This window comes from Zootoca vivipara, chromosome 2 (genome assembly GCF_965207765.1).
Source record: "Zootoca vivipara chromosome 2, rZooViv2.hap1.1, whole genome shotgun sequence".
Lineage (NCBI taxonomy): Eukaryota > Metazoa > Chordata > Lepidosauria > Squamata > Lacertidae > Zootoca > Zootoca vivipara.
Window position 1 is genome coordinate 34,975,356 of NC_142584.1, and position 25,176 is coordinate 35,000,531.

The 25,176-nt window shown below is 43.7% G+C and overlaps 1 protein-coding gene across 2 annotated transcripts; it reads left to right on the forward strand.

Moving 5' to 3' along the window:
• Positions 1-1,028: 1,028 nt before the first annotated feature.
• On the forward strand, positions 1,029-25,137 carry NARF (nuclear prelamin A recognition factor). 2 transcript variants are annotated; one of them, XM_088661628.1, is made up of 13 exons: positions 1,029-1,298; positions 3,336-3,392; positions 3,447-3,509; positions 5,471-5,551; positions 6,337-6,480; positions 9,679-9,811; positions 10,596-10,730; positions 14,270-14,388; positions 16,119-16,248; positions 16,663-16,735; positions 17,211-17,348; positions 17,894-18,051; positions 19,621-25,137. In XM_088661628.1, exons 3-13 carry the CDS (start codon positions 3,483-3,485, stop codon positions 19,860-19,862), a joined length of 1,380 nt encoding a protein of 459 aa, XP_088517754.1. In that variant the 5' UTR covers positions 1,029-1,298; positions 3,336-3,392; positions 3,447-3,482; the 3' UTR covers positions 19,863-25,137. The 2 variants fall into 2 exon arrangements, with proteins under 2 accessions (XP_088517754.1, XP_034960492.1); XM_035104601.3 differs by having other exon boundaries at positions 1,030-1,281; positions 3,336-3,509.
• Positions 25,138-25,176: the final 39 nt, after the last annotated feature.

Genomic DNA, 25,176 nt, shown 5'->3' on the forward strand with positions numbered 1-25,176 from the left:
CTATGTTCTATCACCGCTGTCATCAGAATATCAGTTGCTGGAAACGCACTTGTGGGGAGAGTGCTATTATGCTCAGATCCTTCATGCAGTCTTCCCATAGGCATCTGGTCAGCCATTGTGAAAACAGGATACTGGTCTATGTGGGCCTTTGGCCTGATCTAGCAGGACTTTTGTGTGTTCTTGTGATAAAAACATCTAAAATGTATGCATGGGGGACATGCATATTTGCAAGTAATTTCTTCCACAATGAACACCTGGACCTGCATCAGATAGGTGCCAATAAGAAATAATACCTTTAGAGAAAGGAGCCTTTCTAAAGAGCACAACAGCGTTGAAGCTCAAATGTTAGGCTAAAAGGTAAGGACACTGGGGGTGGGTGGGTAGTCTGGATCACATCCTGACCTGGATTGTCTCCAGAAGAAATTGAGAAACTAAAGCTTTCAAGTCTCTGGCATTGCCATAGGAACAGACTCCTAGGGGGGCAAGGTCCCTTTGCCCTCCCCAATAAAATAGCCCCCCCAAAAAAGTTGATGGGCATTGCCATTCAAATGGTATGCCTGTGTCACGTCTTGTGATCGATTATGCAGAGTGGGGCATGTCTGCCCCCCCCCAATATTTTATTCAAGTTGGTACCCCTGGGCAAAGCCATCTGGGCAAATTTCTTGAGCTCAGCAGATAGGAATATTCTGTACCTGAAGCATCCTTGGCGGCTAGCAGTCTAAAATAGATTAGATTGATTTTAAAAAAAAGCACAGGAGAAGCCGACAGCAGAATGCCAGAACGGAATTTAATGGAGGGGGGAGGGGAGGGAGAGAGGGAGGGAGGGAGGGAGAGAGAGAGATCAAAGCCGGGCCTGAGACCCAGTTATTGTTGTTGGCATCATCATACCGTAATCCTCGGATGGACCACCCTCCTGGCGTTGCCCGCTAGGGAGAAATAAAAAAAACATAGCACGGTGCATGAGGACATATTGAAATGCACCTTTCTGCCGCGCGGGGGCGCTGCCCCCCGCGTTTCCACCCAAATGCTTGGGACTACGTGACAGCTCTCAAGTCTACAATGAACGCTTGCAAACGGCGGGGGAGGGAGGAGGACAAACAGGACTATCCCAAAAACAGGAGGAAAAAAGAAGAGCTCTCTGCACCTTACTTAGGAACCATTCAGGACCCCGCGCTTGTGTCCTGGGGCGCTTCCCCGCTTCCTCTCTTGTCCTAGCCTCATGCACCAGCCTTTTGCCTTGGCGAGGTTCCCTTTCTCCTAGGGATGCCATTTGTGACTTAAGTGAGTTTTGCAACAAGGTACGGTGCCTCTGCTTTTCTCCCTCCCTCCCCTCTCCCCTCATTCCTTTGCATGGTGGTCGTCCTGCTGTTGCAGCGGAGCGTGGCTCCTGCTCATGTTTTAAGGGTTTTTTCCCTCCGGTTCTTCTTCTGCATCTGCAGCGGGCAGAAGCAGTGTCTGTCTGCTGTCTGCTTAAGATGTTATAATTGCTGGTTTTTATGCGGAATTTGCTATGATGACGATAATGATAGTAATGATAAGAAGTAGATTGCTCTGAATTTGTGCCAGTCTCCATTAAGGAGGATCAGAACCCGGGACTCCCACAAACTGCCACACACGCAGGCAGTCTCGTTATGTAATCCCTGAGATAAACTGTTCACCAGGCTTGGCTGTTGTTTGGAGGCAGCTATTAAATGCTTAAACCGAAAAGGAGACCCCACAGAACGCAGGAGAGCTGCTTCTGGTTTGATCATGGGAGGCAGAGGCCAGTTAAGCTGGAATGCAAAGCATGGTTTAAGGGCTCTTTACTTGCAGGTAGACGTGTTTAGGGTTGGGCTGCTGAAGGCAGGGTTGCTTTGTCGTGCAGACAGACTGACGTGTCTTATGCATGCATGTGGGCAAACCCCGCTGGTTCCCGCGAGGACATGTGACATAAATTACCCTCCTTATTAAGAAAACCAGGGCAGGTCGTTCTGCTCCATATTTCCGCATGAATGATGAGCTTGTGCACCAAATTATGTTTGCATTACGGATGGGTTTACCCCAGAGGTATCCATTGCATCTACCGCTCCGTTGGTCCAGGCATCTCTTAACCTTGGCTATTCTGCTCCAGAATATTCTGGCCAGAGGTAAAAGAGACTTGGCCAGGGAACGGGAGATGATATTGGTTGTAGCAAACAGGCAGCCCTAGGGGAACGTTTATATTCCAGTGGGGGGGGGGATCATTCTTCACTTAGTTACCTCCCACATGCTAAATAAATGCCGGCAAGCAATAAGTTGTCATAAATGACTCTTACCACCAACCAACATTCCGAAATGATGGAGACTGCAGAACTGTATGTACTAGATCTTCCCCCTTTGTAAGGGTGGGGGAGAACGTGAGCTTCAGAAATTAAGGGCATCAGACATTTTCTGTGGCAGAAGGGATACCTGGGAATTGTAGCCATTGGTAGCATCAGCTAGAAATGCACATAACAGAGAACGCTTTTAAAGGCAGAAGTGAACGGCAACTGCTAACCTGGTGCTCTGAGCCCTTGGGAGAGAAAGCAGCTGTTGTAAAAACATGTCAAACTGAGTGGCGGGCATTTAGAGAACTCCCAGAGATGTGCTTCTTGATCTGCATTTTTCACATCCTACATTTCAAAAGGAAACTGTGCTATCCATATGGGAGAGGATTTGCCAAGTTCCTTATAGTCACTGAGCAAGGCAAAGTTGTATATATTTGAGGTGGTGCGCACACGCACACACACACACACACACACTTGTGCATCTTACTGACTCACCTGTGCCATCCCATGTCTCATCTATGCAGTGCTCCTGCCACGATGTCTGAAAACCATCTCCCTTCTCTCTCTCTCTCTCTCTCTCTCTCTCTCTCTCTCTCTCTCTCACACACACACACACACACACACACACAGCTCCAGAGAGACATATTACGGCTATCAGATTAAATATTTGTCTTGGTTTCATGGCAAGAGAAGCACATTGTTGCCGTTGTCTATATCGTACAATAAAAACATGCCACGCTGGAGCTAATCACTGATAGGACACGAAACATATTGCATTGTGATCGCCTTTTCCATGTCAGATAAGTTGACTGGCGGCACTTAGTGCCCTTTAGTCAGTTCTGCAGTACTGAAGGATCAAAAACTCCCCCAAAAGCGAAAGAGGTAGTAGGGCTGTCAGCTGAGCAGTCAAGCCGTCCCTCTTTCTTGGTTTCTCATTGGTTCCAGGAAGCCTTGTTCAAAACGAAGGATTGTTTATATGAGGGCTGGAAGGCACTGTAAAGTAAAAGGTAACCGCCACCTCTCTTCTTCTCGTGCATTTTCCTGTTTCAGGCAGGTGAAAAGCAGAGGTATCTGCTTCCACTTCTACATCTCTTGGATGCAAATATAAGAAAGCGATCCAGCAACATTTGGCGTGAGGCTCGGCTTAGCAGCGTATAAACCACACACCAAAGAAAATTGACACAAAGAGACCTACAAATGAAGTGTGAAAATTGCACCAAAAAGGTGAGTCGGCCATTTCCTTATATAATTCTAAGGTTGCACATGTGTGGAGAAGTAGGTGCTATTGAACTGTGTGTGACTTATTCCTGAGTAAACATGCCTAGTGCTGGACTTCGCAGTTGCAACCCTGTGTACCCTTAACTTGGGGAAAGCCCCACAGAACCTAGCGAGACATATTTCCAAGTGTGCATTCCAAGGATTCCAGCAAGTTACACAGACTACTTGGATGTAAGGGTTTTGTTTTGGATTCCTCACCTTTCGCTTTATCTAAAAAGCAGAACCTCATTACTAGGCTGCGATGATGAGTACTATCACGTCACCTGTCCCAACACTCAAATAGATTAAGATTCCCTTCTAAATTAAGGCAGTCCTTCTACATACAAAGGGAGTTGGGAAAGTCACAGTATTATTATTTTTTAAAGTATCAGTACTATTGAAAATACAGAAACAGGTATATATTGTTACAGTTGACATGTTCTAGTAAGAAATAGAGTCCATTTTTCAATCAAGTTGCTTGCCTCACAATTTCAATGAAATACATCAGTTAGTCTGTCCATTTCAGAATTTTAAGCAATCACCCTCTTATCTGCAGGAGAAAATGCACTTCCAGTATCAGCCCTGCACTATCTTAGCAGCCAGCCATGCTGTATTATAACAAGTTTTGAACAGTCTTTTAGGCTATTTCGTTACTTCTTTTGTAGCCATTTTGCTGATTCTTTCCAAATTGCCTTCTTAGTTACTTTATTATCAGTTAGCTTTGACAGGGCTGAGTGCTCAGATTCCTAGATATACACTTATGTGCTGGCTTTGCATTTTGTGGCTTTGCATTTTGCCCCGGGGCCTCTTGAGGACCAAACTTGCTCACAAACAGTACTTCTGTGTATGTATGGCTTAACTTTGAAAATATGTACTGTGCAGGCAGAAGCTTCCCCAGCTTGTCAAGCCACCTAAGGAGGACAAATACCTCTTTTTGGAAAGCTATGTCTTAAGTGTTTAGAGTGTTTTTATCACCCAGGAATAGTAACTTATACTTTGCAGAGGGGGTAACTATATTGGTTTGTTGCAGCAAAACAAACAAAAAGGCACATTGAAGATTTGCATTTATTATGGTCTGGAGAAGATTGTCATAATAATAATTTTTCAAGCTTTAATGTACGCCAAGAGTCTTTTCTTTTTCAACACAGAATTTGTTACTATTATTATTCAGGACTGTCAACCATGGATGTCTGAGTTTTCTGCTTCACCGTTTTCACTCATTTCCACTTTGACTTGCACCTAGACTTCTAACTAGATGGATCTCTTTTCCTCTGTCTTTTCTCCCTTCCCTCCCCGCCCCCATCCACTTGACACCCTCTATGTTGAGATTAGGGGCACAGGCCGTTCTTTCTTTCTTTCTTTCTTTCTTTCTTTCTTTCTTTCTTTCTTTCTTTCTTTCTCTTTCTTTCTTTCTTTCTTTCTTTCTTTCTTTCTTTCTTTCTTTCTTTCTTTCTTTCTTTCTTTCTTTCTTTTACTTATGTAAAGCACCCTAAATAACCATAACAAAATAATCAGACATGTCACCTTCTGCCTGCCATTTGGTCTGTTATACAGTGGAACCTTGGTTGTTGAACGTAATCTGTTCCGAAAGACTGTTCAACTTTTGAAATGTTTGACAACTGAGGCGCAAAGGGAGAATGTCAGTTTCAATGGTGAAAATTGAAAAAACATGCCATGGAAGCCATTTCACCTCCAAGGCGTGTTTGAAAATGGAAGCAATTATTTCCGGGTCTTTGGAGTTTGAAAACCAAAACGTTTGGCTTCTGAGATGCTCAAAAACTGAGGTTCCGCTCGCTGTACTGGGAAAATATAGCTCCCACAAAATGAGGGTAGGTGGAGAAATGTCCCATCCATTCTTGTTCTGGGCAGCTGCTTTAATCAGTGATTTTGTTTGTTCATTCCCAACTAAAGTCTATGATTTGTTTCAGGAATGTAGTAATAAACAGAGGAATGAAGACCGGCAAAATACACCAGCTGATGTTCTCAACTCAAATGATGAAAATGAAGAGGTAACACTCTTTGGTTTAATTTCTAACAATATACCGTAATCTATGTGTACAGTACATGTCTATTCAGAAGTGAGCATCCTTCGGTTCAATGGGCCTCACTCTCAGGTGTGTGAGGATAGGGTTACATCCAATATCATGTTGTTCCCAATCCTCTTAAACTTAGCCATGATGAGTTTTGTTGTCTTGGAGCCATTGTGGGTGCCCCCTCTTTCCTTGCACACTGCTGGTTTCTGGTAAACATTGTGCGTTGTTTTTTTTGTTTTTGTTAGATTGCGTGTTTATTAGAGTGTGCTTTACATAGTTGAAATGTGGCAACTGTTAACATCCCAATGATGAGATGATCAATAAGGCAAATGCATATTCCAAAATGTTTAGAGGATTTACAATTAAGGTTCCACATTTTGAGTTCCCTGAATAACACTGATGCTAGTTCGGGTTGAAGGGAGTTGTAGTCCAAAACATCTGGATGGCACCAGATGGCAAAGGCTCACCTAAATCATTTAAGATGTCATTTCCTCAGCTCCTCACACTAAATTAATTTGGAGAGTTTCATTGACAACAGTCCTTGCCATTAAAAAAAACAAATCATTGAAACATTTCTCTATGTACAAAACAATCTGTTACATAAAAGAGCTGCTATTCTTATCACCACAGGGTTATAAACTATCCTTAATTCCAGAGGTGCCTCACTTCTGCTGTATTCTTGAGGGCCAGCTGAACCCCAGGGATTTTGAGAATAATTCAGCTAGCTCTGTCTTTGACTTGCTGCTGTTTTTCCTTTTCAGAAAAGTGAATTCCATAAGTTGGCTAACGCTAAAATATTCCTTAGCGATTGCTTAGCTTGTGACAACTGCATAACATCCGATGAAGCAGTCCGAGTGTTCCAGCAGAATCAGAAAGAGCTCTTCCATGTACTGAACCTCAATAAGGTAAAAGGAATGGTGCTTGCAGGTAAAGGTAAAGGGGCCCCTGACCGTTAGGTCCAGTCGCAGACAACTCTGGGGTTGTGGCGCTCATCTCGCTTTACTGACCGAGGGAGCCGGCGTACAGCTTCCGGGTCATGTGGCCAGCATGACTAAGCTGCTTCTGGCGAACCAGAGCAGTGCACAGAAATGCCGTTTATCTTCCCGCCGGAGTGGTACCTATTTATCTACTTGCACTTCAACGTGCTTTCAAACTGCTAGGTGGGCAGAAGCTGGGACTGAACAACGGGAGCTCACCCCGTCGCGGGGATTCGAACCGCCGACCTTCTGATCAGCAAGCCCTAAGCTCTGTGGTCAACCGCTTGTTCCCATGATTCCCCCCCTTCCTATTCCCAAGTTCTCTCGCTCCACGTCTTCTGCCTAGTTCCTTTATTTCCAGACATTTTAATCCTCTGTGTTCTTTATTCCCAATTTTAAAGCTCTTCTCATGTCTTCTCTACTTAACAGCCTCTCCTTTTACCTATTTACAAAACATCTCCTGCCTGTCTTCTCCTGTTTTAGTCCTTTAAAAAAAAGTGTTGCTCCCAACTAGATCACCGACTTCCTTTTTAAGCCTCAGAAATCGTATAATCCCTTCCTTTCCCCAGGCACACGGTCTGGGTGGCATTTTTCATTCTTCTCTCCTTTTTCCTACCACAGATCCAGCTTGTTGCTCAGTCTCATTGGCATCCATTTTTTAACCATCCCAACACCCACCTTTTTATCTGACTACTACAGTTCTTGTTAATTCTCTTTTCTCATCTGGATTATTGGGACATTATTGGGATTATTGGTCTCAACCATCTCTCATCTAAAATCTTTGGCTTCCATCATAAATTCGGGTGCCTTTCTGGTTTTTATTGTTCACTTCCTTCTCCTTTCTTCAGGTCTTGATGCTGATTCCCTCTCTCTTCTGGCATCCGATTGCAGAAAGCTTCATATCCAGATACTTATATTAATTGCTCCGCCCAGAGCTTTTTTTCCTAGAAAAAATGGCGCCAGAACTCACCATGAACACCTTCCTCATTCTCTTAGAATGGCAATAGCACCCACCTGAGAGGTGCCAGAACTGAGTTCCTGTGAGTTCTAGCTGAAAAAAATGTCCTGGCTCTGCCTTACCTCTTCTCTTTCTTTCTCTGCACCTTCTCATCCTCTTCATTCTTCTGGCACTAACCTTCTTTTGAAACCAAGTGCCCTTCTTGTGTCAGTGCAAGGACTTTGGGCTGCATAGTGGAACTTGTCTTCCCTCTCCTTGCCCTGTCCCTACCCCCACCCCCACCCCACTACATCCCCTACATCTGTTCTAGATGTTCCCTCAACCCTTTGGAGCAGATTTGGTGAGGGTGCATGCAGGGAAAGTAGAAATACTTGCGCTAATTGATTACGGAACAAGTGTATTAGATATTGCCCGATATTCACCACCAACACCACCTCCACTCCTTGCATTTTTGCTTTGACTGCTCTTTTAACTTTGGTTCTTGTTCTTTTCTGACATCCAGACAGCTCTCCCTTGGTTATCATTTTTAAAAAGGCCTATTCTCCTTCTTCTCTGCTTGATCTTCCTTTTCTCCTTTTCTCTCCACAATCTCCTATTGTTTCTTGTCCTTAAATGAAAGTCTGTGGCAGGGATTGATTCATACCTTAGGCTTTGTAGGTGTACGCTTCAGATACTCTAAGTCTATACCTAAAAATAACAAATGTGTATACAGTACTTGAAAATATATGAACTATGCAGACACAACCAACACATTTTGCAGGCGCAGGTGTCATACAGGTGGAGTATTGACTGCGCCTCTCAATTAAATGTACCTAAAAAGTGCCATCATTTTAAAAATGATAATAATAATGAACAATTAAATGCCCTATATATTTTGAGCAGACTGCAAACTTCAAGAGATTTTCTTCTTCAGTTAAGATATGACAGATTATATCCTTCCCCTTATTAAAAGCTCTATTCTATGTAAGAGGGCAGCAATTTTTTAATAGATTCCTGAGACAGCACTTGTGACTTCTGTTCTCTGGCTGCAGCAATAGTCCTCTTTATTTTAGTGTGATTTCATTTCCTAACGAGTTGTGGTTGGAGGAAGTACAATGCAACTTTCCAATCACAAAACTCACAGCTCTGTCTAGCTGTTTGCCTTTAGCTCTCTTAAGGTCAGAAGACAGAGGGTGCTTCCAGACAGGTGTTTATTATGGGATTAGTGCTGCTTACACCTGCAAGGTTTTCTCAGCATCTGCATGATGATGTTGTTTATATAAATGTTTTTATATACTGTATGTTTGAAGCTGCTGGGGCAACCCGATAAAATGTGCAGAGTATAAATAGTAAAATTATCATTATGGAATGGGACGTCCCTATTTTCATCGGAGAAATGTTGGAGGATATGCAACGGTGAGGCTTACCTGGTGGTAACTGGCCATTTGAATTTACCTACAGTGTCTCCAATATAGCAGTGCTCCAGGGGCACCATGGGAAATCAAAATATCAGCCCACAGTGGGGATCCGCCATTTGACTCTCACACAGTGCCCCAAAGCAACATTCTATTAGGGGCATTATGGGAAATGAAAAAGGCCACTCACTGCTACCACCAGCAGGTTGGGAGAGAGATAGAAAGGACACCAGTTGCTATGGTAACATTTGCTCTGTTTCCCTGTGTGAAGAAACAATTTGCTATACAGTGGTACCTCGTCTTACGAAGGCGATCCGTTCCGCAGCGCTCTTTGTAAGTCAAAACCTTCGGATGTCGAAGCGATTTTGCACTTTGCGCAGGCGCAGAACGCACGCGCAGTGAAAATACTTCCGGGTTTGCCGACTTTGTAAGTCGAGGCATTCGGAAGTCGAGGTACCACTGTATTTTAGTAATTGCCAGTTATGGTGTTCTTCCTCTTTTCTTCCCTTTCCTTAATATTGGAGGTGGGCGAAAGCAGTGCAGTGCTTCTTTGGCACATTACTCTATTTCCCACAAAGCAGGGTGAGGACAGGAGAGGGAGAGGGAGACGTGAGATGGAAAGTTGCCCACTTCCTTGAAAGCTTTATTGGAAAGCTGGATTAGCCTGTGTCAGAGAGCAACTAATACAATGCGAGGAAGTCATCTGATGCAAAAACTATATTCTGAACTGCTGCTGTAATGCACCTGTATGTTTTGTTGTGTATTGTTTTCCAGAAATGTGATACCTCAAAACACAAAGTGTTGGCAGTGTCTATATGTCCTCAGTCCTTGCCTTATTTTGCTGCAAAATTCAGCCTCACTGTTACCGAAGCAGCCCAGAGGCTTTGTGGTTTCCTCAAAAGTCTTGGTAAGTTTGTTATGGTGAGGAAAAAACAAACAAAAGCCGAATGCAGCGTTTTTCATTTATTTTTGCGTTTTGCTTCCCTGGCAAACTTTTACAGCATGTGTCAGCTTGGTAAAATATAGGATTATGAAACAATTGAGCAAGGGATTTATGGATGGGTGTGTGACCCATTGCGATACAACAGGGCACTTAGGAGAGTGAGGAAAGGGTGAGAACAGAACATAGCAAGTTTTTTGTGGGTATTGCTTATAAACAGGGGATGTAAAAGTCTGCTATGCTGCAACTGAGTGAGGGATGTGGAAGGAAGCTATCTCTAGTGTGGAATTTAAAATCCTCACAAGATCCCTGTGCAGATCATCAACTAGTGCAGGGATTTATATTCAAGAACACAGGAAGCCGCCTTATATTGGGACAGACCATTGGTCCATCTAATTCAGTATTTGGCTGCAGTTCTAAAGGGTTCCAGACAGGAGACATTGCCAGTCATGCCTGGCGATGCCAAGGACTAAATCTGGGACTTTCTGTGTGCAATGCAAAACATCTACCATCTACCAAGGTTCAGTGCCTTGCATCTCTGGTTGAAAAGTTTCTCAGACCACAAATAATGGGAAAGAGCTATAACTCTTTAATTTTAAATATGATAAAAAGGCTGGAGAACGTATAGAATTTATGCAAGGAAACAACATATCTATTTCAAAATTACTGGTTTTTTTAAAAATAGTAACATGTTCTGAAAATTAACCTGGTGATGTTTTATTGTTTGCCTTTCTTACCCGTTTTCCTCTAGGAGTGCATTATGTCTTTGACACTACAATAGCTGCTGATTTTAGTATTCTGGAGAGCCAGAAGGAGTTTGTGCAACGGTACCGCCATCAGAACCAAGAAGAGCATGCCATACCCATGTTTGCTTCAGCTTGCCCAGGTGAGAAAGGCAGTCTTAGCCACATTGTTAAGTGTTACAGAGCAGTGAATCCACCATCTGTCCCTAACCCTGTCAGGTTGAACTGGCCAGAGCAGAAGAGGGGCTTGTTTGTTGGACAGGGTGAGAGTTCTTCCTTCTTTTTCACTATGCAGCTGCTCCACCTCCAGAATAACTCATTTGAGGCCTTTTTGCTTGCTGCTGCTGGCCTGAAAAACACCACCACTATTACTTTCATTGACATTTGAATCCCAGCCTAGTTCACATTCCCATTTCATCTTCACAACAAACTTGCGAGGTAGGTTAGGCTGAGTGTAAGTGACTGGCCCAAGGTCACCCAGTGAGTTTCATGGATGAGTGGGGTTTTGAACCCTGCTCTCCCAGATCCTAGTCTGATACTCCAACCTGTCCTCCAGCCAGGTGCTCAGCCAGCCATTGGTAGCATCCTGCCATGCAGAACGCTCCTGGGGTCTCCACTATGGCAGAGCCCACTGGCTGAATCTCCATGTTAACTTGTGCCCACCTCCAGTAATCAACATGGGGCTATAGGGTAGGGCTGAGCTCTTTTTCAAGGGGTCACAGTTCAGATGGATGTTGCTTGGCTCATTTAGGCATGCTGAAGACACTGAGGTCTTGAAGCTTTGTTTCTGGTTTTTTGAATCAATGCCTTCTGTGTTCTGGGTCCCTGGATTATACTGTGGCCAGGAAAATCCCCTGCCTTTCCATTACGAAGCATGGGGTTAGTTTCACTTCTGCAGCCAGGTGATGTGCAGCCCCAAACTCGTGACTGATGGAAAGTCTTGTGCTGCTGCTCCACTTTGCTTATGGTGCAATATATATCTCAGCATCACCATGCAGAATGCTTCTATGCCATTCCAGCAGTCATGGCTTCCCCCAAAGAATCCTGGAAACTGTACTTTGTTGAGGATGCTGATAGTTGTTCAGAGACCTCTACAGAGCTGTATTTCCCAGCACCCTTAAGAAACTGCAGTTCCCAGGAATCTTTGGGCAAAGCCATGACTGTTATAACAGTGCTTTGAATGAATGGATTGTGGCCTCCATGTTGAATCTCCCTTCTCCTCTTTCACTCCCAGTTTGTCTGCGTGTGACTGTGCCTAGAGCAGCAGTGTGGGGCTGTGGGCAAAAGCAAGAGGGCTCTGGTTCTAGCAAATCCTCTGTACTCCAGCTTCCCTGCAACTGGATTTTTTCAAGTTCAGCCCTTTAATCAATGACTGTGCAGAAAGGGCCTAGGCGTTTGTGTGGGGAGCAGATAAAAGCCTCCTGGGGCCCCCGTGGCTCATGCTCCAAGTCTATTTGCATATCTGAACAATGACTAAGGCAGACTGCGAGGCTGGAGTTAATTGACTGAACTCTGTCTGTTTTTCTTCCTGAAAAAAATAGATACTTGGAGGTCAACCAACCTATGAAATGACTCATGCTATAAACAGGAACGCTTAGCTTTGCTCATTAAACTCCACCAAGGTTTGTTAGATCATAACAAACGATTGTCTGAATTCATCTCACCCTTGTTCAGGGGTTTCTGTGCATCGTAACACACAGCTATATATCCGGACATGTCAGAGGTCAAGGAATTCATTTGCCTGTAGATATGGCAGGCTGCAGCCAAAAAGGACTAGGATGAGGGATAAGGAAAGCAGAGTGTGGTGCTCAGATAAGCTGCTGCTGGCTGTTAATCGTAGCTTTCACAACAGCCACCTCCGACCTGATGTTCTGGATTTCAGCTCCCATCAGATCCAGCCAGTGCTGTCACATGAGAGGGATGGCTCCATTGGTGGATAGATTCTCCCTTTCATAACATGTTAATGTTCAACAATCCAGCAGTGAACAGGTTCCAGCTGCCGTTTTAGCCTTGCCATGAGTGGCCCAGAAGTTAAGCCATTCTGGAGATGGTTGGAAGGTGGCTGCAACCACTCGGCGCTTGAGCGCCACTTTTTAATGGTACAAAATTGTTTATTTGTTTTTTAAAGTAGACCCTGGGCAGTTATCATGGTGGGTCCTTCTGGGGCACTGGAGCCCCATCATCTGCCTGACCCTACTTTGCTGTGTTCTGGGAATAGGAGATGTCGCCATTAATGAGACAACCAAACCTGTTCCATCATGGTGTCCTGCGGCAATGGTAGCACCAGACTGCAGAGAGACAAGATAGGAGAATGTTAGCCTGGCTCTTGTGTAATAGGGACAAATGCTTTCTACCCACTATTCAGATGGAGAGCAACACAGATCATAGAATCATAGAGGTGGAAGAGACCACAAGGGCCATCCAGTCCAACCCCCTGCCAAGCAGGAAACACAGGAAAGATCTGATTGGCTATGTTGCATCATGTTCACTATGTGGTCCCTGATTATGTGGGATCTTGCAGTGAAGGAAGAAGAGGCCCTAAGAATTGGTACCAAAGGAGCAGTGGATCAAATCTATAAACAGGCATGGGGGGGGGAATGTGACAGATCGCATTTCTGGGGGACTTGCTACTCCTCTTGTAAACAAATTTTTCACTCCAAAGTGTTTGCAGATAAAATTCAACACAGCCCTAATCCTGTCACTCTGTGGCCATTGAGGACAAAGGACCATTGGGGGCCAGGAAAGACCATGTAGTTTACACATCCTCCAGAAGCAGGTTGGGTACAGGGACAATGGCTGGGGCGCTTAAGAGGAGGAACCAGAGGACTGCTGCCGCTGTCCCCCAGTATCTGCTTTTGGCTCACTTTGTCCAATGGTAGAGCAAAACAAAGCAGCTCTTTTGCTTGGGATGTACTCCAAGAATAGCTGGTACAGTCCACACTTCACCCCAGTAATGTACAGTGGTACCTCTGGTTACAAACGCTTCAGGTTACAAGCTCCACTAACCCAGAAGTAGCTGCTCCTGGTTGCAAACTTTGCCCTAGGATGCGAACGGAAATCGCGCGCCGGAGGCCCCATTAGCAAAAGCGCGCCTCAGGATAAGAACGGTTTCAGCTTAAGAACGGACCTCCAGAACAAAGTACCTCAATAAGCATCCACAATTGATTTGGGGGGTAGGATGCATACTTCATTTCCCCCCACAATAGCCCTCACAAAATATGAGCAAAGGCTGAGATCCAGGGACATCTTGCTTATGTAGGAAAGCACTTCTGCCTTTGCACTTTTGTTTTTTGTCCCCAAGGTTCAAATTGTGCAAACCGGATGCACTTAACACTGTACTTCAAACGCTGACATTTGTACATGTTTTTATATACTGAGGTTCTATCATGGGGTGGGTGGAGAGTTGAGATTTGAAGTCCTTCTTAAAAGTGAACAAGGCTATGTAATGACGCTGGAGATAAAACAGTTATGGAAAGCAAAAAGATTACATTCCACGAGCCTCATTATCAGGTAAGCATAATAAAGTGAGTCAAGTGAGGAATGTTCTAGAGCACTGACTGAATGTTTAGTCAATAAGGGAGCTAATTCCTCCATTTTTCATTCTTTATCCTGCTTTGAATGATGAAGTTTCTGCTATGATTCTCAACCTTTCCTTCTTTTGGTTCTGCTCCCTTAATTCTAGGCTGGATCCAGTATGCCGAGAGAGTCCTCTCCAGTCTAGTGACGCCACACATTTGTACTGCAAAGTCACCACAGCAGATTATGGGCTCCCTTGTCAAAGGTTATTTTGCCAGGCAGCAGGTAACTTAACTATTCCTGGTATTCTCTGGACTGATAGGTGTGGCATTGCATGTGTTATGCGACGGGTGTCACAGCTTCAGCAGCTGGCTCCTCCAGAGTGCTTTGCCTCCTCCAAACTGTGCAACGTATTCCAGGCCCCCTCAATCTTGGGGGGGCCTCCTGGCACCTCTGGTTGTGGCACCTACACTATGTTCTCTGAACTAGACCTCTGTTGTTGAGCAGGTGAGAACCTTATAGGAGAAGGTGTTCCCTCAGGCATCCCAGACCATGTGCGGCCTTCAAGGTCAAAACCAGCACCTTGGATTTAGCCTGCAAACTAACTGGAAAAGCAAAGGAGCTGAGATAAAACTGGGTTATAAGTGTCCTATGACTAACCTTAGGCAAAAGCTGACTTTTCTAGAGGTGCTTTGATACAGAGTTTTGTCAGTTTCACTTCCGCTATCAAAAGCAGGCTTTTTATTTAAAAAATCCAGTTTGAGGAAGTTGTGCTCTGAAGTGCTAATCTGTGAAATGCATGGGATATTTGCTTGATTCTGCTTTTTTTAAAGGCAACGTTGCACTATAAAGAAAAATCTAGAATAACCTTTGGTTAACCTACAAAATAAGGAAAAGGAGAGTGTGTTAATAATCCTCATCAGTTATATCATTGAGGCCACAGATACAAAAACCAAATATCTATACCACGGTGGTCCAAATTTTGTACTAAGAAGTCAGCAATCAACTTGTGACATACGACTGTATATTCACACAGCCCTGCTACAGGTGCCTGTGAATAATAATAATAATAATAATAATAATAATAATAATAATAATATATTATTTATACCCCACCCATCTGCCTGGGTTTCCCCAGCCACTTTGGGTGGCTTCCAACAAAAGATTTAAAATACATTAAAACACCCAATCATTCAAAACTTCTCTAAATAGGGCTGCCTTCAGATAGTTGTTTTTTCCTGACATCTGATGGGAGAGCATTCCACAGGGTGGGCACCACTATTGAGAAGGCCCTCTGCCTGGTTCCCTGTGACTTCGCTTCTCATAATGAGGGAACTGCCAGAAGGCCCTTGGCACTGGACCTCAATGTCCGGGCAGAACAATGGGGTGGAGGTATACTGGGCCGAGGCCATTTAGGGCATTAAAGGTCAGCACCATCACTTTGAATACCCCCTTAGCCAGTTGAAACATGGCTATGGCAGAGCCAGTGTGGTGTAGTGGTTAAGAGCAGTAGACTCGTAATCTGGTGAACCGGGTTCACGTCTCCGCTCCTCCACATGCAGCTGCTGGGTGACCTTGGGCTAGTCACACTTCTTTGAAGTCTCTCAGCCCCACTCACCTCACAGAGTGTTTGTTGTGGGGGAGGAAGGGAAAGGAGAATGTTAGCCGCTTTGAGACTCCTTCGGGTAGTGATAAAGCGGGATATCAAATCCAAACTCTTCTTCTTCGTCTTCTTCTATGACAAGAGTCTCAGATAAGTTAGTGCATTTTCCCACTGATAAATTGTTTTATTAATGGGAACATGTGATTTCTCCACAACAGATATGCTGGTTGAGAGAAAAGACAGTTGTGGTATGCAGCTGTATGAGGAAACAGTACTCTGGGAAGGCACACAATGTTCCAATCTAATATCTCCAAGCTGTGTGAAAAGCATCCTGGAAAGGAGTTTTTAATCTAGTGTGTCCCCAAATGCTTTTTGCTTTTCTTTCAATATGTTTGTTTTCTTCATCCATCAGAATCTGTCCCCTGATAAAATTTTCCACATAATTGTGGCACCTTGCTACGACAAAAAGCTAGAAGCCTTGCGAGAAGATTTCCACACCCCTCTGTACAATTCTCAAGATGTTGATTGTGTTTTGACGTCAGGTAGGCATCTTCCATCCAACATGCTCCTGTTACTATTTTATTCGTTTTTTCCCTTCTCTTTTTTCACACAGACAATGAAATTAAAACCAAACATAGCAACAGGGCCACCTCCATAGCTGGAGCAGGGTGTTTTGGGGGGGGGGAGCTGAGAGGGACCAGGGGAAGTATGGGGAGGAATACCCCTGTTGTGGAAAAAATGTGGTAGGTCTTTGTCGAAAACAAGACGCTGGACTAGATGGGCTTTTGGTCAGATCCAGTTGAGTTCTTCTTATGTCCTCAGCTAATATATCAGAGCAGATCTAGAATGTCTGGAGTGTCACATTTACCGGTACTGCCTCTAGAAAACTGATTCTCCCCCACACTCCTGGTTGCATCTCTGTGGGCTTCAGCATCAACTTACTTTCCCCCCTACAGGTGAAGTCTTCCAGATAATGGAGCAGAGCAAAGTATCTTTGAGAGAAATAGCTGAGGTGGCCTTTGATACCCTGTAAGTAGCATTTGTGAGATGCTTTTGTTTTGCTGAAAACATCTTTACATTAGGTTAAATATATATATATGTGCATATATAAAATCATGACCACTTATCACATCTTTTGACAGGCTATAATTTTGTGATCTTGGAAGAAAGACAAATGGCAAAGTGGTTTTCTTCAGCCTGTTATTGTAAAAAGGCTGTGTATCCGCAGAGCCAGCTCCAGGTTTTTTTGTGGCCCTGGTCACGTTGATTTGGGTGACTCTGTCTCCCACTGCCAACCATCCCCTGTCATTTGGGCTTCCCACCTACAGTGCTGCAGCAATTCTATTCCCTCTCTGTGGTTTACTAATATACTTACATGGTTTTAGTTATTGTCTGATATCCACTAGAGCACAGATATACACCCATTCAGCTCTGTTGTGGGATCTCCATTTCTTCGAGGTGAGCCTGCTCTTCACCTTCTTGCTTTCCTCCCTTATTTCATGAGGTTTGATGGGGTAAAGGAGGCCGAGTTAATCTGTCACGATGGAAGGAAGTCTGATGGTTACCTGGAGCACATATTTAAATATGCTGCCAAGGAGCTCTTCGATACTGAAGTGAAGGATGTCGTATACAAAGTGTTAAAGTAAGTTGCACATCTGAATAAAGTTTATCAGAAAAGCTGATTCAGAAAATTGGTACATTTGGCCGCTTCACATTGCATTGCAGCAAAGGTAGTTTTTTTTACCACTTTTACACACGGCAGAAAATGATGGCCTGTCCTGGTGCGTGGACCACTAAGGGTGTATCACATGTCAGTGAAGACCTTCCTATTTAACCCAGGCGTTTTAAATGCTGATGATATATAGATATATACATGCACATATAGTACTTAACATTTAAATATACTGTTGAACCATCAATGGGGTCAGCCATCAGTGGGCAACCCTGTTATCAAGGGCACTGCAGTCCAATCGTGGCTATGCTCCAGGCTGGAAAAAGGGGGCCTTTCCCCCCAGATAAAAGGTATTCCTGACCATCAGGGCCAGACACAGCTAGGCGAAGTCTAACCTTTTCATCCACGTACCTGCGGCAACCCCCCTCTCTGTGTAGAAGACCCAGCCCAGAATTGTCCCCCAAACTGATGCTGTAGACAGTAGCATTGAACATCTTCTCTGTGTGCCTTTTCAGAAACAAAGACTTCCAGGAGGTCACATTGGAAAAGGATGGCGAGACGGTGCTACGCTTTGCAGCTGCGTATGGCTTTCGAAACATTCAGAATATGGTCCTGAAGTTGAAAAAGGGAAAGTGCTCCTACCACTTCATAGAAGTTTTGGCGTGTCCTGGAGGTAACAACAAATCTTAAGAGATTACCGCCACCCCCATCCCGGCAGGTGTACAAGAGACAGGTTAAGGTTCTAGCTTCTGTCCTTTGATGGTTTTGGATGGCTTGCAGGTTTTTCAAAGACCCTGCTCAAAGTCAAAATGCTGCATTGTATCTTCAGTTGGGACCTGTAACAAAGTGTTGAGTATGGTGGAGTGTTCCTGTCCAGCCAGCCAGCTGAACCCTTTCTCAAGATACTCCAATGTCCCCCTCTCCAATTCTTAATATTCTATAGTCACTGAGCATGCTCAGTCCTGATTGAATGCTTTGCAGCTTTTTTTTTTTTTGCACCCTTAGGGTTTCCTCCCCTCTAAATATTTTTGGGCATTTCTCAGTAGCCCTGGTTTGGCTATAGAGCAGTCTTAACTGAGGACCAGATTTTGCTATTCACGTATAATTCCTTTGCTACATGTTCATTTTTTAAAAAATACCTGGAATTCTATTTTACTCAGCGTTTGGGCTGCTGTGCGCAGTGTCACTCAGTGGAAACAGCATTGTGTGGTGGCCTCATTTATGGCAAAGCAATAAAAGAACAGGGTCTGATATACTCCAATGCTAAATTTCCACTGGGTTTTGGTGTTGGAAAATGTAGAAAGGTGGTTGATCGGTGCTCCCCATTTATAATGGGAGATGACTTGCTGTGGCTGGTTTGGCATGATTTTAATACTGGACTTCTTACATTGTGCTTTGTAGGATTTTATCATTATAATAATAAGTTTAAGTGTGTGAACAGTCCTGACGGTTATTTATTGTGAAGAGTGGTACAGAAATGTATTGAATAAATAAATAAATTTATAATAAATACCGTATTTACTTGAATCTAATGCTCACCTTTTTTGGCCAAATTACATTGCGAAAATTAAGGTGCACATTAGATTCAATGGCACATTTACATTCGCCAGCAAATACTTTTTTGGTTTCAAGGTTCTGAAAACTGAGGTGCGCATTAGATTCAAGTAAATACGGTAAATGGGAAGAGGTGGAAAAGAGAAGAGGGAAACTGCTTTAGGGGAACCTCACCATTGCCATTACAAAATTAGTAAAGCCTAGTTTCTCCAAAAAGTGTGCTAAAGGTATAAAAGGCTGGAATGAACAATGTCTGTTGCTGGTCTGTAGACATGATGGGAAGTGAGACCCTGCCTTCCTTCCGCATCCACCTACTACATCTGCCTTGCCTGCAACATCATTAGACACCCACCCAAGGGTGTCATGTTCAAATGAAGGCCTATGTGCATAAAGTCCAATATACATGGGCTCGGATCGTATGATCGATTCCTGAATTTTATTTGGGCTAGGCAGCACAATCTGAGACTGCGCATTGGATCTTGTGAGCAAACCCCCTTTGAACATGACACCCTCATGTGGACATCCAGGCATGTCAGAAGTCCAGGTACACCTAATGCTTGGCCAAGAAAGGCACCCTCTTTCTCCCCACCATGCCAGACCAGAGAAGGCTGTTGTCTGATCCTGGCCTATGTGTTTCTCTACCTAAACAAACCAATCCTCTCTCCCGGCTTTGGCCTTCCATTATTAGGGTGCTTAAATGGAAAGGGTCAGGCTCAGACTGAAGATGGAAAACCAGACAAAGCCCTGCTCAGGCAGATGGAAGATGTCTACGCTGCAGTTCCTGTCCGACTTCCTGAAACCAATAGGCAGGTGCAGAAGCTCTACCAGGAATGGCTGGATGGGATGGACTCCATGAAGGTCCAGGAATCATTACATACAAAATACAGCACAGAAAAGCCAGCTGCCAACAATTTGGATATCAAATGGTGACCAGTCAAAAGACGAGACTCACAGTAGGTTTGTTGTACATAGAGCGCCAGCAACTATTCTATGCAACTGGAGACGGAGGTACTGCTTAAATATGTGAACATTACAAAGAACTGGAACTGCCTTTGTTCTCCACTGGAATTGTGTAGAGTTCAATTGTTGCTTGAGTCTGTGTATATTAGGAACGTCTTTATTTAATCGAAGCCTGATACTGTCTGTGTGTTTATCTGAGGACATTTAAGAGGCACAGCGAGTCTCTAAACTCCCAACAGAGGTACATCAGTATAGAATAAATTTACCAGAATCAGGGAATGTTGCAATGTGCTTTGATCCTGACTCTTAGTACGCAAATCTTTATGCCAGGAATCCAGTGCCATGGATTTTACTGCTCTCAGAAAGGTGCTGTGTTAGGTTTACAGTTCATCTAAGGCTTTTTATCATTACCAAACATCATATGCTACCAAAATATGACAAAACAAACTAACCAGTGATGCCATTTCTTACAGCATCACCGCTATTCACATTTACTACTTTGATGCTAGTCAGATTGGGTGGTACAAAGAAAGAAACTTTGCCCCCTACCAGCAATTAATTTCCTTTTTATCAGCTTTAATGTCATCTTGTGTGATTCCTTTGAAAAAGTAGAAACTGCTTCCTGTTCTCTCGTTTAATTGCCTTGATTCTGTGGATATTTCTGGTCTGCTCTGGAGATAAAATGGGGATCCCGGTCATCTAGAAAGAGCAAGGCACATGGGTGGCTGAAAGGTAAGGCAGCAGGTTCATATAGGATCACTGGGCCAAAGTTGCAGAGGTGAGCAAGTCTAATCCAGTGGAACTAGAGATTAGGTTTTTCAGACACAAAGGCAGCCAAGTCCAGTCCAGGAAGTTAATACACTTTTTGGCACTCAAGCCTGCCTAATAGCAAAGTCCTATGTGACACCTAAGGCAAGGATGTTTCAGCAACTTCTTACACTGGTATTAAACCCACTCGTTGGGTTTTAGACTTTACTGGGGTTTGCTAGGTAGGCCCTAATCTTAACAGCAGATTCTGCTTCGGTTAGACCCTGATATCTGTCAAGACTAATCGGATTACACCCATGAGATTTCTTGATGAGTGACTAAGGCTGCCCTTATTCGGGATTCTCATTGAACTCAGTGTGACTTACTTCCTAGTAGACGTGCACAGAACTGTGCTGTAAGTAACTACAGAGCTACCAAGGACTGCCAATGTACAGCCTTTGTCTGAATAAATGGGGGAGACCAATGCATGATCACTGAAATATATGGAGGCTGTACACCAGCAGTACTTGATGGATCATGCCACAAAACTGTAGTTCTAAACAGTATCCTTATCCTGCTCTGGGATACAATTTCCTCTCTTCCTGCAATATTATCCTACTTGGTTGCAATGTTCAAAAACAAAACAAAAGATGAGGTCTTTGTCTGTACTTCCATTATTTCTTTTATTTTATCAAATATCTCGACACTGATCATACCCCCACCTGTCTCTTTAAAGGTTTTTGCTATAGCTTTGGCTTCTTCCATAGCTCCTCCTTTGTTTAGTTTTCCAATCCTAACACACAAAAATACGGGTATGCTTTGTTGTAATCTTTACTGAGAAATGCAAATCTTTAATGACCATCATGCAAAAAACCCACACAAGCAAGATGAGACCTTAAGGCTCTGATCTGTGCATGGTAAAAATATAAACCTCTGATTAGAGGACATTGGTGCTTCACTCCTCTCAAAGTGTCTGAATTCTCAGCCTGCCTCCCAGGAAAGGCAATGAAATCCTTGAGCCTGGGAGAAGCTGACTAGTAGAGAGGTGTGAGATAATGTTGTCACAATAAATGGACTCAATATTTGACATGGGGCAGTCCTATGATTTGGACATTTGGGTCGCATCTCCTTTTGCAGCATAGAAGAAGTGTAGTCTGTGTTCCGTGTGCATGGATTTGAATACGTACATAAAATAAGATTGTATATGTCTCAATCATCTTATAGTTGCGTCTGTATAAAAAGAATAAAATGAAGCTTAAAACTGGTGCAGAAGTTAAACACTTCTTGAAACCTACCTCTGTGCTAAGAAAGACGCTCAGAATGGCTGAGGGATCCCGGGAATGCTACTGCATTAAAATAGAAAAGATGCGTCTACATGGCACATTCTCAGGGCATCAGATGCCTTATTGCAGTTTGTTCCCTTCAGTATCTACACCAGAGGTCAGCAAACTTTTTCAGCAGGGGGCCGGTCCACTGTCCTTCAGACCTTGTTGGGGGCCGGACTATATTTTTTGGGGGAGAAATGAATGAATTCCTATGCCCCACAGATAACCCAGAGAAGCATTTTAAATAAAAGGACACATTCTACTCACGTAAAAACACCAGGCAGACCCCACAAACAACCCAGAGGTGCATTTTAAATAAAAGGATACATTCTACTCATGTAAAAACATGCTGATTCCCGGACCATCCACGGGCCGGATTTAGAAGGCGATTGGACCGCATCCGGCCCCTGGGGCTTAGTTTGGGGTTCCCTGCTCTACACACACACACACACAATTTCTGCCTATTGTGATATCAGGGTGGGCATGCAGGATGCTCAACTAGCTTCCAGTTTCATCACAAGGGTATACTGGAGGGGGATAGATAGTGGTCTTTCCTGGGATATTGTCTACATACCCAGTTGTGGTCTGCCATGCTGAAAAGAAGCAAGAGAAGCTTCCCTGTGGATGTCCAGATTCCTGTAGTGAGGCATAAGCACAGCCTTCAGTGTCTTCAAGTTATGCTGACAATGTAATTTATTTTAATTTTGCTCCATTCATTAGGATGCCCTCAAAATGTGTTGAGCGCAAGTGTTGAGCCTTACAAGTCCACTGTATAGTTTTTATTTGTAGATACACATGGAGGATATCTTGTGTTAAAATCCTTTATCTTTTTTTTTTAAAAAAAAAATTCTTTTCCCGGCAGTTTTGTATATAGGTTTTAAGTTGTTTGTGAGCAATGTGTATAAGTGATAAACCTTGAGAAATATTGTGCTACTTGGTATAGGTTTTGAATTTACTTTTACAAGCCCTGTGTTGCCTCCCCTTTAGGAAAGAAGCGAATTTTCTGTGCCAAAATGGAAGCTTCCAAGTGTGTATGTAGTGGTTAGAGGAATGTTCCACCTATGTTCCCAAGCAACCTGTTGCAACTGGTTAAAACTCTGCACTCTGGCAGTGGTCCCCATGCTGATCAATAGTCACAGGAACAAGGTGGTAAAAGATTATAATTTACAAAAATGCACTCTTCTACTCTTACAGTGGAACACAATTGGATAAGTTTTTTTTTAACACACTTTGTCACTTCTCACCATTTAAACCATTTGGTGTGGCCTTTGTGCTGGTAACACAGAACATGGCCCTGTTTGGAGACCAAACAATGAGAAGGATCCTTCAGGAACTTCAGGCTCGAAACTCTAATTTGACAGCCCCTCTGCAGATAGTAGAAGCTCTAGTTGGCCTTCTCTCCACACACTGTGGGGGTGACCTAAATGTAGAAGGACCATGCCACTAGTTTCACTTATCTACAGTCTCATGGAGCTGAAAAAGAGCTTTTCCATTACACACACACATACACACCTCATTTTGGGGTATATTAATAATGAAGCTGCAGAACGTAACAAATTTGCAATGGCACACTCCAAATTCTGCACAGACCCATGTGTCTTGTGGCATCAGCACTCATGAAAAAGATGGGCGGGGGGAAGACTGTCAAGGACTGAAGCCCTGAATAACCTTAGGCTCCATCTAGGTTAGAGGCATGGGAAGCACACTCTCATCTGAAGGTGGGCCCATGTGAGACCCAAGCCACTTACTTGAAAGTAGCTCCCTTTGTGGTCATTATAGTACCACCAGGTACTTGATTACGTGATTGCAATGTACTGCAGAAGGCTCCCACTTGCCAGCTACGGATGCAATTCAATGTGACAGGGTGTTTATGGAAGTGCTGAATGCTCAACAGTCACAAGTAGGTATAATCTGCTGGGTTTTTTTGGAAAGTAGTTGTCCTGTGATTGTAGTAACTTAATGCGCTTCTCATCTTGTAGCTACTGCTTGCTGTTTCGCATCCTGTTACAGCCATTGTGGAAATCCAGCCATAGTGATTTGCTTCTCATTTGAATGTTGTTTTGGTACAGTTCCTTTCTGGACACACAGAATGTGAAGAGTATGTTTATGGACTCGTGTACATGAGCTTTTAAAGAAAAGAGGTTTTCTTAGAAATCAAAGAGATTAAAACTCTGTCTAGATGTTTTGGTGTCTATGATGCCCTAAAATATGCTGTAATGTAAACGCCAATCCTAGGCATGCTCACTTGACAAACCCATTCCAGATTTAGGGGGACCTTGCTCAGTCTGTCCATGGTCCCACTCCACTTTGACCCCCTGATAACAGCAGGACTGCAGAATCTCCCTTGTGCATTAGGCAAGTGGGCCACTCAGCTCCCCAGCCCATTGTAACACCACTGCTGTGTAAGCCCAGGAGGGTAGAGAAACTGCCAGCTTCTCCTTCAGGCATGGGGCTACATTACTGCTGCCCCATTATCACTGGGTAAGCCACAAGCATGGCACCAGAGCAGTGCCACAGCTGTAGCCCAGTGGTAGAGCAGTGGCTACAGCAATAGCTCAGTGGTCAACTTTGCATGCAGAGACCCCTGTCAGAAATCCTGGAGAGCTGCTACCAGTCAGTGTAGACAGACTTCAGCTAGATGACCCAATGATCTGACTCTGTGTAAGGCAGCTTCCTGTGTACCAAGCGGGAGGTCAAATAACAATAACAATGGGTAGTGGAATGAGCAGGTAAGGTGTCTGCCCAGTATGATGGGTGTTGACTGCAGGGCTGTTACAAGGTATATCTCCCTGAACTTAATGGGATTTACTTCATGGGAAATATGCATCCATAAAAATCAACAGGATTTACAGGAATTTATTACAAGGTTAGGAATGAGGCCTGGTATAAAGTGAATAATATGCTCCGAATGATGGTACAAGCATCCTATTCTAGAAGTTTAGTATGGAGAATATCCAGACTGTGTATTTATCCGCTTGGGGTCTTTAAAAGGTGAACAATAAATGTTACAGAAATTTTCTGATAGGACCTCTGAGCCAAAGGATATTGTAAAAATTTAACATAAGATGTTTGCATTGATCGCTGCCTTTTCAACATGATTGTACCTGGACAATATTCAATTATATAATATAGTATGAATTTGAATGGCTGAAATAAAATGAAATGCAACAGTATTTTATATTAAGTATCCTTATTATATTTGTTTGTTTGTT

Coding starts and splice junctions, on each gene's coding strand:
- NARF (XM_088661628.1), top strand. CDS start 3,483: ATGAAGTGTGAAAATTGCACCAAAAAG. Junction 16,249..16,662: donor TGATTGTGTTTTGACGTCAG/GTAGGCATCTTC, acceptor TCCCCCCTACAG/GTGAAGTCTTCCAGATAATG. Junction 16,736..17,210: donor GAGGTGGCCTTTGATACCCT/GTAAGTAGCATT, acceptor TTATTTCATGAG/GTTTGATGGGGTAAAGGAGG.